The 12406-nt window shown below is 41.8% G+C and overlaps 1 protein-coding gene across 3 annotated transcripts in view; it reads left to right on the top strand.

Annotated features, from left to right (window-relative positions):
- The window catches only part of HERC4 (HECT and RLD domain containing E3 ubiquitin protein ligase 4), a 30144-nt gene extending 22096 nt beyond the window's left edge, over positions 1-8048 (top strand). For 2 of the 3 annotated variants that reach the window (XM_036385620.1, XM_036385619.1), the window contains exons 19-26: positions 135-302; positions 399-542; positions 1406-1572; positions 2289-2355; positions 2568-2650; positions 4993-5176; positions 5724-5826; positions 6675-8048. In XM_036385620.1, coding sequence (XP_036241513.1) covers positions 135-302; positions 399-542; positions 1406-1572; positions 2289-2355; positions 2568-2650; positions 4993-5176; positions 5724-5826; positions 6675-6883 — 1125 coding nt within the window. In that variant the 3' untranslated portion in view covers positions 6884-8048. Of the gene's footprint in view, positions 1-134; positions 303-398; positions 543-1405; positions 1577-2288; positions 2356-2567; positions 2651-4992; positions 5177-5723; positions 5827-6674 lie in introns of those variants that run through there. The other variant, XM_054515606.1, reaches the window with a different exon arrangement.
- Positions 8049-12406: the final 4358 nt, after the last annotated feature.

Here is a 12406-nt window from a genome sequence, read left to right as displayed (position 1 = left end):
TATTTCCTGAATCAAATACTTCCTGAGATAAAAGGAATGCAAAGAAAACTTGTGCAAATTCAGTAGTTATTCCCATCTGCACTTCTGCTGGCCTGGTGATACTGACAGGAGTTTTTCACTTTGTTTTTCTGCAGATGGCTGTGGATCAGGCCCACAGGCAGAATTTGTCTTCTCTCTTCCTGCCAGTGTTTGAGTCTGTCAACCCCTGCCTGATAGTGATGGTGCGGAGGGACAACATTGTGGGGGATGCTGTGGAGGTGCTCAGGAAAACAAAGAACGTGGACTACAAGAAGCCACTCAAGGTATCACAGGACGCTGCTCAGGCTGCTGCAGGATGGCTTTGGACATCTTTGGACAGTCTCTTTGCAGTTCAGTGCTCACTGAGTTGTGTGTTTCAGGTGATTTTTGTAGGGGAGGAAGCCGTCGATGCTGGAGGTGTTCGCAAAGAATTTTTTTTGCTCATCATGAGGGAGTTGCTAGATCCCAAATACGGAATGTTCAGGTATTACGAGGAGTCCAGGCTGATCTGGTTCTCTGATAAGGTAGGCTGTGGTCTATATTCAGTCATTTTAACTTAGAGGATTTAGATTAATAATATCTGAACATTGTAATTTGTGGTAGTTTTATTTCAAGAGGAGGAGCTGAAGCAAGTATTCTCAAAAAAAATTGGGTTTTTTTGGCCATTGTTAGATCAAAACTTCCCCCATTCCTTGTTTACTCCTTGCTGGTTTTACTCCCCAAGCCCACCAGGTTTTTTAGGAAGAAGTAGCTAGAACAAACTGATTCCAAGGGCAGAATCAGGAAATCAAGGTGCAGAGACAAATTCTGGAGGTGGCCTGTTGAACAGGGCTCCCTGTGTGCAGTTGCATTTATGGGTGATGGGTGCTCATGGAGTTGCACTTTCTTGGAAGGTTTGATCCCTGACTTTTGAGTCATCTTTCAAAGAACACTGACTGGGGTGGCTGGATCCCAAATACCTGAATATTTCCACAGGTGTGTTTAAAGCCTTGGGAATTAATTCTGGGGGTTTCAATAGTGAACTCTTCCCTCTTTCTCCCCAAAATATTTTTTTTTAAAAATTGACATCTTAAATCACTGAGTAGTGCCATAGGAAGTCAGTGACAAAACCAGAACCTTAGTGCAGTATGGGTCCCCTGTAACACAGGATATGTTGCAGCTCAGCCTTTTTAATTTTAAGTAGAAAGGACTCTGTTCCCTTGGATTTCAGTCTCAGCTGGTTAAACTTTATTCTGTTTTCCTTGGTACTTACAGATACATACATATTTAAAGAAAATATGAATTAAATTCACTCAGATTATACTGTATTGTACATTTCTTCCTGCACTCTGCAAGGTTAAAATAACTTCTTTATTTTAAACCATTTTGTCTGTTTTTCTGTTCTTAGACCTTTGAAGACAGTGACTTGTTTCATTTGATTGGTGTTGTCTGTGGGCTAGCAATATATAATTTTACTATTGTAGACCTTCATTTTCCTCTGGCTTTGTACAAAAAGCTATTGAATAAGAAACCATCCCTGGATGACTTAAAAGAATTGATGCCAGATGTTGGCAGGTAAGCAAGAAAGAAAAACGGGTGTTGGTAGAAATTAATTTTGAAATCAACATTTTCCTCTAAGAGCATTACATTTGTAAACACCTGTGTCTCAGTGCTTGGTGTTAGTGATTGTCTCTTCTATTTTATGATCCTACAAGAATTTTAGGGGGAAAAGACCCTTGAAATTCAAACCCTCCGAGCTTTAGCCACTAATTTTATAAGCCTAAGTGTGAACATAGTTTCAGTCCTAAATTAAATCCATCAAGAAAATATTTTTGCTTATTTCAGGAACAAATACATGCTAAATATTTCCTTTTGACCAGGGATTTGAATAGGACTGACTAGCAGGTAGGAGGCTCACATGAACAGAAAAGGATGCTTGGTTGCCTCAGTGTTGGGGATGCCAAAGTTTTCATAGATTCAAGGAGAAATCAAAGGTGTTAATGGAAGAGCCATTCAGTGGTTTTTAAGTACCAGCTGCCTCTGCTTTGGGAACCCCTTAGCTGAAGTCTTAAGACAGGAGTGTTCTCTCTTCACCCCATGGGATAACCAAAAGGAAATGATTGCTTGGAATTTCCCAGCACTACACAAGGTGCAAGTCAATAAGATAATGAATGAAATAACAGTAGAAAGATACTTCTTAAATTTGAATTATCAAAGCATAAAGAACACTTCAGCAAAATAAATTCATTTTTCTTTCCCCTGGTGTAAGTATTTTGTAACTTATTTTGCAGGGGAATGCAACAGCTACTGGACTATCCAGAGGATGACATAGAAGAGGCATTTTGTCTTAATTTTACTGTAAGTTTTATGTAGTGTTTGAAGTATGTCTTGCCAAGCTCACACCATCTGTTTTAATTGCCTCTGATGGAGTGTTTGAACAAAAGCATCAGCAGCTGATTCCATGAGGTTTAGCCCCTATGTCTGCCATTCATGTTGCTGTTCACTAAGTGGTGGGAAGTAGTATTTATGCAATAAATAAGATTTGCACTATTTTTGTTTGTTTCAAATAGATCACTGTGGAAAATTTTGGTACAACAGAAATTAAGGAGCTTGTTCCTAAAGGTGCTGACATTCCTGTAGTCAAACAAAATAGGTGAGTTCTGTGGGTTAGTGTTGCTGGCTGCCTTGGGAGGGTCACTGGGCTGCTGTAAATTCCCTTTGCTGGGCTCTGTCACTGCTGTTGGAGGCAAAACTGCTTTGGCTGTTTTCCCAAGCTCTTCTCTCCTGTGCTGTTGTTCTGTATTGACACAGACAGGCTGTGCCCCATCCCTGGGAGTGCTCTGGGCTGGGCTGGACAGGGCTTGGACCAGCCTGGTCTGCTTGAAGATGTCCCTGCCCATGGCAGGAGGTTGGACTGGATCTTCAGAGATCCCCTTCAAGCCCAGTCATAAGCATTTTACAAGATTAAAAATGTTTGAGGTGCTGCTGATGCCTTGGAGTGCCTGCCTAGGACAGAGGCTAGAGAGAGTTAATAATGTGGGTATTTATCCAAGGCCTTCAGTAGTTACACTCTGGGCAGCCAGAAGCCTTCCAGAGGCTCCTCCCAAGCTGGGCAGTGGTCACCAGTTTTTGAGACAGATATCAGTTTGGTCTGTTTGCATATCAGGGCTTAATCCTCCAATTCCAGCCTCAGGTAATGAAGTCATGTTCCCCCAGTTTGCTGCCCCCCAGTTCACTGTTGTTTATACTTTTTGGGGCCTGAGGCTGTCTTTGGGTCACAGGCCCAGAGGGATTGTTTTGTCTAAATAAATGTGGAGTTAACTAATGCTTTGTATGGAGTTCACAGTTGTGCACTAATGCAGTATGGGATGTGAAGAAATAAAAGCTGAAGTCTTAAGGCATCACTGCAGGAAGCTGCAGTCATTGCAATTCAGTGAGTAATGATGAGAACTCTGACTTAAGGGCCATTATTACAACTCCTCATTCATACATGAATATGATTTCAGTGAAGTCTTCCCTTTGCAGAGTAGATAACATTAAATAAGTTAATCCAGTGTTGTTGTCAGAAGAGGAATGACAGGAAGGTTTTTTCCTCAGTCAAGGATTCTGTTACTTTTATTTATAAAAACAGTCTTTCCTCCCCTTTGTTCCCTTCTGCTCCTGGAAGATAGGCAGAACATACCTGCTGGTGCTTTTGTCCCCTTTTTGCAGAATTTTCCAGTCTGTTCTTTAATCTTTATGAATTCTCTGTGCTTGTACTTCTCCAGGGTAAAGGGAGAATTGAATGGAAAGAGCACACTCCATGAGAACTGAATGCACATGGAAAACACTGTAGCTTTGCAGTTCTCTTGATGTTCTGTCACTTAAGTGACTGTAAAATTGAAGTTGAATTATGGGAAAAGTTTCAAGGAGTCTATGGAATGCCTGCTGCATTGTTACCACACATTGTCTTGCAGTAATGAAGAATTCCTCTTTCTCAAGCTCTGAATATTCCATGATGCTTCAGTTAATTTTACAGTATAAATCAGTTTATCACTGTGACTTTTCCCTGGAGCAGCCTTGCACTGTTAGTGTTACACAAGTTACCACCTGCCCTCCATGGATAAGGAGGAGATCTCATGGAGTGCTGAAGGGGAGGGGTGTGGATTACCACTTTGGTCATCTCCAGCATTTTCAGTGCAGCAGCTTGAATAAACACATCATCTAAATGTGTTTCTATGATTCTGTAAACTGCTGGTGATATTACTCAAGGACTGGGGGTGGTGTTGAAGTGCATTCTCTCTCTGCCAGTGAACGTGTGTTGGTGGGATAGCTGTAATGTACAGCTGAGGTCACCGCCAGTGCAGAAACTAAACAGTGTGCACTGGCATTGATTTCAGAAATTATCATAAATGCTGTATCACATCAAGAAGTTTTAGATCTTCCTTCAGTGCTGCTGGAGATGTTTCCAGCAGGATCTGAGAACTCCTTGTACCAAGCACAGATAACAGGCCATCTGTTCCTCAGTATCCCAGCTCCTTGGCACTGGTCTTTTTACTGTGCAAGACTCAAATGTCCTTTTGAAGTTGATTTGCATTTTTAGTGCAAATATGGTAATCTTTTTAATTAAAAAAATGGAGCAGTGAGTTTGATTAGTGGCTTTCAGGACACTCCCTGGAATTCAGACCTTTCAGCTTGTTGCCAGTGAGTCCAGTTCACTGCAATGCACACAAATAAGGGAGGTGTTTGTATTCCCTGAAGTATATAACATTAATGTTCCTGCTTTTCTGTTGCAGGCTGCCTTTGGGGGTGTGCTGGGGAAATACATTCATGTGCCATTTTATCTTCACTGTGTTTGTAACATAAAGCAGACAATACAATGTATTAGGCTCCTTGTTGCTTCATTGTCTATGCTCTGTTCTGTACAGAAATGGCCACTGGTTTATTGGTAGAAGGATGACCTGTACTACTTCCTCTTTATTTCCTTAACATAATTCTTTCTTTCTCTTTGTACAGGCAAGATTTTGTAGATGCATATGTGGATTACATCTTCAATAGATCTGTGGCTTCCCTATACAGTGCATTCCATGAAGGCTTCCACAAAGTGTGTGGAGGTAAAGTTCTTCAGCTCTTCCAGCCCAGTGAGCTGCAGGCAATGGTGATTGGGAACACAAATTATGACTGGAAGGAGCTGGAGAAGGTAAGAACCATAGTTAGCTTTTGCTTTTGTATAATTCTAATTTCAGGGTGCAAAAGCAGCTAGGTGTCCTCTTGAGCTCTGTTTTAATTAATGTGATTCCTGTTATTTATTGACACCTTAAAACATCAGTGAATGGAGATCCTAAAATATTATTTACCTTCCTGCTTTAACTTTTTCCATCTAATTTCTGAAGGAAGTCAGACTTAGAGAAGAGGCAGAAAAATCCACAGAACCCTGAGGCAGCCATACAATCTTTCATACTAGACATGAGAAAGTGAAGTGATTGCACACAGTTATTAAAAGTAAATATTCTCGATTGTCAGAGCTCAGTGAGACTTGGTCTCTGGGATTGAAAATGCTTTGCAGTACAGGCATCTGTCCCTATATTGAATTCAGACTGAGCAGCTGAAGGGAATGGAGTGAGGAATGGAGTAGTAGTGTGTCACTTGCTGTGTGCCTGTACACAAACTGCATTCATTCTGCTGCACTCTCAGCTTATCCAACTGTTCTGTGAGCAAGCAATAACCCCATTTCCTGCTCATTTTAGAATACAGAATACAAAGGAGAATACTGGGAAAACCATCCTACAATTAAAATATTCTGGGAGGTTTTTCACGAGTTGTCTTTGGAGAAGAAAAAACAGTTTTTGTGTAAGTATTTGAAATTATTTTACAGAAGTTTCTAACTGAACAGGATCACTGGGATTTCAGGCTCTTGCTATAAGAGTGCAGGTGTAAGTATTTGTCTGTAATGATGTGATTAACTATTTGGGGAAAAAAAAGCAGAATAGAAAAAATTGATTGTGAGCTTTTCTCTGATTTTCTTGGGTCATTCTGGGTGATGGGTAGTTACAGATCACAGTAGCTCAGAGCAGCATTAAAGAAAATAAAAGCCACCCCCCCCCAAAACACCAACAACCTAATCTGACATTTATTTGGTAACTAGGATATCTTTTCCTGTGCTTTGACATATAGTCCACATCCTCCAGGTTTTTCACTGCACAGAGATGGAAATTTGGAGTAGTAACTGATTGTAAATCTGTGGTAAAGTAATTAAAGCTTGCTGTGAGTGAGGATTTGCTTGGAACAGATCACAGATTAGTTTCCAGTTCCGATAAATTACTTACTGAATAAACTAATTCTGTGTTTACAAGATTCTTGGAAATGCTCAGTAAAGATTCAGCCAGTGGATTTTAAGTTAGAAGGTTCTGTGGCATGAAAAACTTTATAGTATTTTAAGGACTGTTTGGTTTCATATGCTAAAATGAAATATTTTTCTTTATGGATCACTTGCTGTCTTACAGTTATGAGCTCAGATGTAGAAGGTAGAGACAGGGTGGAGTCATTATTCCCCGTTTTCCAGACTTCACAGAACTTTGGTGTGAAAAGCTGGCCATGGCTGGAATGATTACAAAAGGCCAGCAATGATTAGAGCAGCACATGTGACACAGACAGTCTTCAGCCAGCTCCAATTTCAAGCCTTTGTTTTTTCTTGGCAGTGTTTCTGACAGGCAGCGACCGGATTCCAATCCTTGGGATGAAGTGTCTCAAACTGGTCATCCAGCCAACAGGAGGGGGAGAAGATTACCTGCCCGTAGCTCACACGTGCTTTAATCTTCTTGATCTTCCAAAATACACTGATAAAGAAACCCTGAAATCTAAGTTGATCCAGGCTATAGACCACTATGAAGGTTTCAGTTTAGTATAACTTGAGAAATGAAAGTTCCGTGTACCGTGGGATCATTGAGTTTTCGTGTCTTTCTTGTGGTGGTAAATTCAGTGGATTAAGTGATGCAGTTGATAATATAACTGATTATTTGCAAAAAATGTTCAGTGGTATGGATATTCATGAGAGCCAAAAAAATCATTTCCAAAACTAAGGAGCTGTCTTAATACATACCTTCCTGTACAGAGCCATGTGGATTTTGCCATCTTACAATAAAAATGAGAGTATTGTGAATGGGAGTCAAGTTTCACTAACAAGAATTAACATTTCACCTTATGCAAACAATTTGGCGTGTGAGTGCATGAGAGACTTGCTTCAGTTTTTCAAATCATTTAGAATATTTAACTTCTTCCCTGATAAATTCACTTGGTAACTTTTCATTTTGTAAATAATAAATTTTTGTGATAAAATAGTTCTGTTCCAATACCAGTATGGTTTCTATTGCTTGTAATTGAATATGAGCTTATTTTATGGCTTTTAACAAAAAAAGAAGTGATTACTCTGATTTCTGAAGATATCTATTTTTCTGGTTTGTTTTAAGAACCTTAATAATGAAAGTGATTGTTCAAGAGACATTCATCTTCACAATGTACAATCCATGAAGCAGTCACTTAGTGCCGATACAAAACCGCAGCCAATGGCATTTTTAATATGTGGATGGACAAGCTGACTTAAGACACTGTTTTCTTTTTAAGGACTGATTCTGTAATTAAGTGGACACAGTTATAGAAGAGGTTAATTTATGATTTGAAACCTCTGCAGTCATGTGTCCAGAGTACAGCTGAAAAGAAAAAGGTGCACCAGCCAATTGTTGCTGTCAAGAGGTTAAAACGTTTATTTTTAAATGCTGAAAGCGTAGTTTATGGTTTCTAATAGAATTTTCACTTTTTTCCAGATAAATGCATTTGAAATAACCTTTAACACCCCTCTCCCTTTTTTCTTAAGATTTTATTTTTAGTATAATTGCCCTGAGACGATTGTGCTTAGCTGGACACTTTTGGATTTGACTTTTCCTTCTCTGGTTAAATTCCAGATTTTGTGGTGTTAATGCATATGTGACTTGCAGCTGTGAAACAAATATTTATTTTTTTTAGATTTTTAAATGCAGTGAAAAAATTCAAGCTATAATAAAAGACTTGAATGAAAACCTTTGTTGGTTGATGTGTACGGATGCTTGCAGCAAGCAGAGTTCTTCAGGTGGAGAGGAACTTCCAGTGCATTAAATTGGAGAGTACAACTAGGAGAAGCAGGGAAATGCAGTCATTGCAATAAAAACTATATAATATCCAGTTTCTGTGCTGGCAGTACATAACATTTGTATTTGATATAATACAAAAAAAAAAGGTCAGTACAGCTAAAATCAGTCTTTTTCCTTAACACTGTTTTTTACAGCTTTCTCACACAGTGTAACCTCTTAGTAATTTCTTTGTATGCAGCCCATATTCCATCTTTTCCAACATTTGTTACCTGGCTTGGAAGTCCTCCCTCTTGCAAAAAACAAGAAACCAACAAATACTAAAGCAGCTTAATCTTACTGTACATGGAAGAAAGAAAAGGAGACAAAGAGGAGAGAAAAGGTATTATGCAGGTAATACTAAAACACCATTTTTGATTACAAAACACCAAAATTGCAAAGGTAGATATTCAAAAATTAGGAAGTGGCTAATGTAAAATTATCTTCTTCCTTTCTCCCCTGTGTATAATTGGAGGTCCAAGTGCTGGTTTTTTCCCATGGGAGCCTTGTTTCATTTGGTGCACAGAGTTGTTGTTTACTCAATAAGAAGGGCTTTATGTGCAGTTGTGCACATAAAGTGTGATTTGGTCTATATCATGCAAATCCAGTAGTGCATGTATGTGTTTCATTTCCCTGTGAGATATGCTCTGGTTTTTGCTGCACTGGATTTCTAGTCAATGTCAATGTTAACCTGAAGGGTGACTAAAGAACCTCATTCTGTAGGTGAGGGCTCAGAGGCAGAATCCAAGCTGTAATTCACTTGCCCATTTTTGGTGCCCAATTTAGGATGCACTGAACATCATAGGTGTCCTTCATTTTTGATGTGCAGCTCTTGCTGACTAAACTGCTGTGGCAGGTGCTTCACGTGGCTGCAGCATGAGGCAGACACATTTCCTACTCTCTTGGAACACGAATGGACATGAGTTTGGGAAGAGGGTGCTGGAATGGTTGGTTTAACATCACCTTGAGAGCCCACTGGCACAGCAGGGCTGGAGCCATTTCCCTCAGGACAGCATTCACCTGAGAATTCTCTGCAGCTCTGGCCTTGGTTTTACTCACTTCTGCAGGAAATGCTGAATGCTCCTGATTATCTTACAGGTGTCAGTTCACTCTGCAGGAAGGCAGTGCCCAGTGGAAACAGTTGTCTGGGTAACAAGGTCAAGGACTTTGTGTGATACCAGAACAATTAATAGTGGTGGCATCACTTGTGTCCGGCTGTTCAAGGCTTTCTGCAGTGCTTGTGCTGCCCTCAGTTCCCTTGGCAGTCACAGCAGCCCTGGGAAGCACAGCTCTGCTGAAGGGGTGCCCTGAGGCAGCAGGAAGTGCTGGATCAAGTATCATTTTGTATACAATATTTGATGCTGTGCAACGTGTAAGAAAGAGGGAAAAACCCCATTTTATGTGTAGCTGAAATAGCCATGATGTTAGTGAAGAAAGCCTAGAACTTTCCTTTCCCTCAAACCTTCAGTTACTCAAGAAACCTTGGGTACCACTGCTTAAAAGGGTAAAGCAAACTGGGGAATGACAGTAGGTTGGGCTTCAGTGGGAGCATTTTACAATAATTAATTTTTAAAGTATTTTTATTTGATGATTAGATTAGCATTTGATAAAGATTCAGAATTCTCACTGGAGAAGACCAGTTGCATGTCAGACTGCTGAAGGAGATTTGCTATTGGCAGAGCAGTGCAGCCATGGACTGGATTTATTGCACCTGTCACATGTGTAAGGGATGAAGGTTGAATTTGCATGGCAGAACTACCCAGGCTTTTTGAACTAAAGGTACAGCAGATGTTTGTCCCTCATTTTCCAGGGCAAAGGTAAGAACCCAGTGTAGAACTGTTAAAGCAGTGAGCCCTGCTTAAGCAGAATGGTTTGTCTCCTTTGGCACCTTCATGGGAGTTGCTATTAATGAGGCTGTTACTCATCATAAAGCTTTGAGCCATGGTATTCCCTTTAAGAATGTTTATAAACAACTCTGAAGAGGGTTTTAATTCATTGCACTGCTCTCTGCTGCAATAAACTTGATAACAAATGAAGCTTAATGTAATCAAATGTAAATCACTATAAAAGAGAGCTCCTTAAAGGCACACAAGGTTCTGCAGTTAAGATAAATGTAGATAAAGGTTTCATTTAATAGTACAGTGTTTAGCACTGGTAGAGTTGAACCCCTCAAGAGTGGCTGTGTTGACTTTCTGTGAGCAGCCAGAACTATGCACTTGTATGTACTGTGAGGAGTTGCCTTACTCAGTTTTTGAAGGGGAGAAGATAAAAGAGCAAAAACAAAGTATTTGTTTCCCCTGACAAGAGTCAGGGTCCCATTGCTTACCAGGTGGATATTTCTAGCTTGTCAGGTCAGACTGTAGTCTGGGTGCACTGATTATCAGCCTACTGGTTTGGTCCTTCAGCCTACTGTTTGTGTTTGTGTTTGTGTGTTGGTCAAGTCTGGAACAATGACCTCAGTAACCCCAGCTAGACCCTGGAAGGCACAGAGCATCTTCTGTCACCTGCTATCACCAGATTAATGCAGCTCCTTAAAGCCCCAGGAAATGCCCCTGAGTGTTTGCCTGCTCTGTGTGCACAGTTAATCCATGCAGGAACTCCACCAGGCATCATTTCTGTGCACTTGAGCTCCCTCACCATGTGACTGAGTCCTCAATTTTTTTATTTTCCTGAGGAAGGGAACTGGTTTGTGCCTATACCCATAATTTTTCTCTGTGCTGCTACCTCTTACACTGAGTGCCTTTCTGTGAGAATGCTAAAACTTGGTAACTGCAAACCTTTTCCTGTCCCCACTGCAAAGTGTTGAAATGAGAAAGATGTGTTACCTTCTAACCACAAGGCAGCTGGGGCTGGGGGGAGCACTGGCCATGGCAGGCACACTGGAACTGTGCTGAAATGCCTTATCTGCAGCCGTGCTGGTCTGAACATCTGAGCTCCTGCATATCCCCTGGGCTTGCACGTAACTATTGACTCTACAAAACAACAAAATAAGGGGGGCAGGTGCCACGAGTGCCATCAGAGCCCCCTTACTGTTAGCCAGGACAGCACTGGGCATTATTGTTGTTCTCCAGCCAAAGGCACATCAGTTTCAGATTAGGCAAATGAGGTTTGGGAATCTCATTCCACATAGGAGGTACCAAATTGGTAACTTCAGAGTAGCTGGTGTGTACAGTGCTGGTGGGGATCTTGATCTCACCAGTGCTCCAGGCTGGGCTTGGCAGCAGGTGATGAATCCTCACCTGTGCAGTGAATGTCTGCAGGTGCTCACTGCCTCCCTTCATGAGCCTCATTACAGGAGGGAACAAAGGATGAATGTTACACAGAGACTTCACTTTGAGTAAAGTGCACAAGTCAAGGTTCCTTCCCTCTTCTGAGCAGATACAGCAGCGTGGCTGGGAGGAGGAACACACTTGGCAGACTGTAGCTGAGCCAGCTTCCAGTGGGAGTTGTACCTGCCATGTCTTTGAAGAATTTCAAAAGTAATCAGTGTGATTTTTGGTGGCCTGATCCTGCAGAGAGGCTCTGTAGGAGCCCTGCCAGCAGCAGTGTTTGAGGTGCAGCATCTCCAGAGTCTGAGGCTGTGCACCCGCAGGGGATCCTGACCAGGTGCCAGTATGATACCAGGAGTAAGCAGAGGGGGAGGCGAGTTGAGATAAGGAAGGCCTGCAGTGTTTTTAGAGGAGGAAGTGGCAGGAATAGCCCTGCAGGCTGAGGTGTTAATGCAGAGGTCAGGCCCTGCAGGGATTTCTGCCGGTGCCCAGAAGGGAATGCTCAGTTTTAGTCTGGAGCAGGAGGGTGGTGATGCTCCACGGGGCCTAAGGCCAGTTCTCCATAGCATTCAGCATTCCTGGGTGGTCTCTGTGGAGCCCAGTGTTGGGAGCTTCTCTGAGATCCAGGGCTCCCTGTAGGCTCCCTCCTGCTGGGGGAAGGAGGGTCCCCCTCAGCCGAGGCTTGGACTGGGGAGCAGGGCTCTGCCATTGGAAAAGGTGGTGGATAATAATTGTACAGAGCTAAAAAACCCATGGCCAAACAACCAAATCCCACCCAAAGGTGTTTGTGGTTTGTTTCTAAGGACTTTCAGTTTGTGTTTCTTTGTGACTTTGGAAATAACTGAGTCTGTAGTTGGTGCATGTTTGCTTTGTGCAGGGCTCTGTCCCTGGTGATCCTGGTGCAGGAGCTGCTCCCAGGGAGCCTGGGCTGCCACTCCAGGGCACATGGCAGGGGGCTTTGCAGGGAAACACTTTCTCTGCTCTGTGAGAGTCAAAGTAACA

Source organism: Molothrus ater, chromosome 8 (assembly GCF_012460135.2).
Source record: "Molothrus ater isolate BHLD 08-10-18 breed brown headed cowbird chromosome 8, BPBGC_Mater_1.1, whole genome shotgun sequence".
Taxonomy (NCBI): domain Eukaryota; kingdom Metazoa; phylum Chordata; class Aves; order Passeriformes; family Icteridae; genus Molothrus; species Molothrus ater.
Note: the sequence above shows the minus strand (reverse complement) of the source record. Positions and strands in the feature narration are given on the sequence as shown.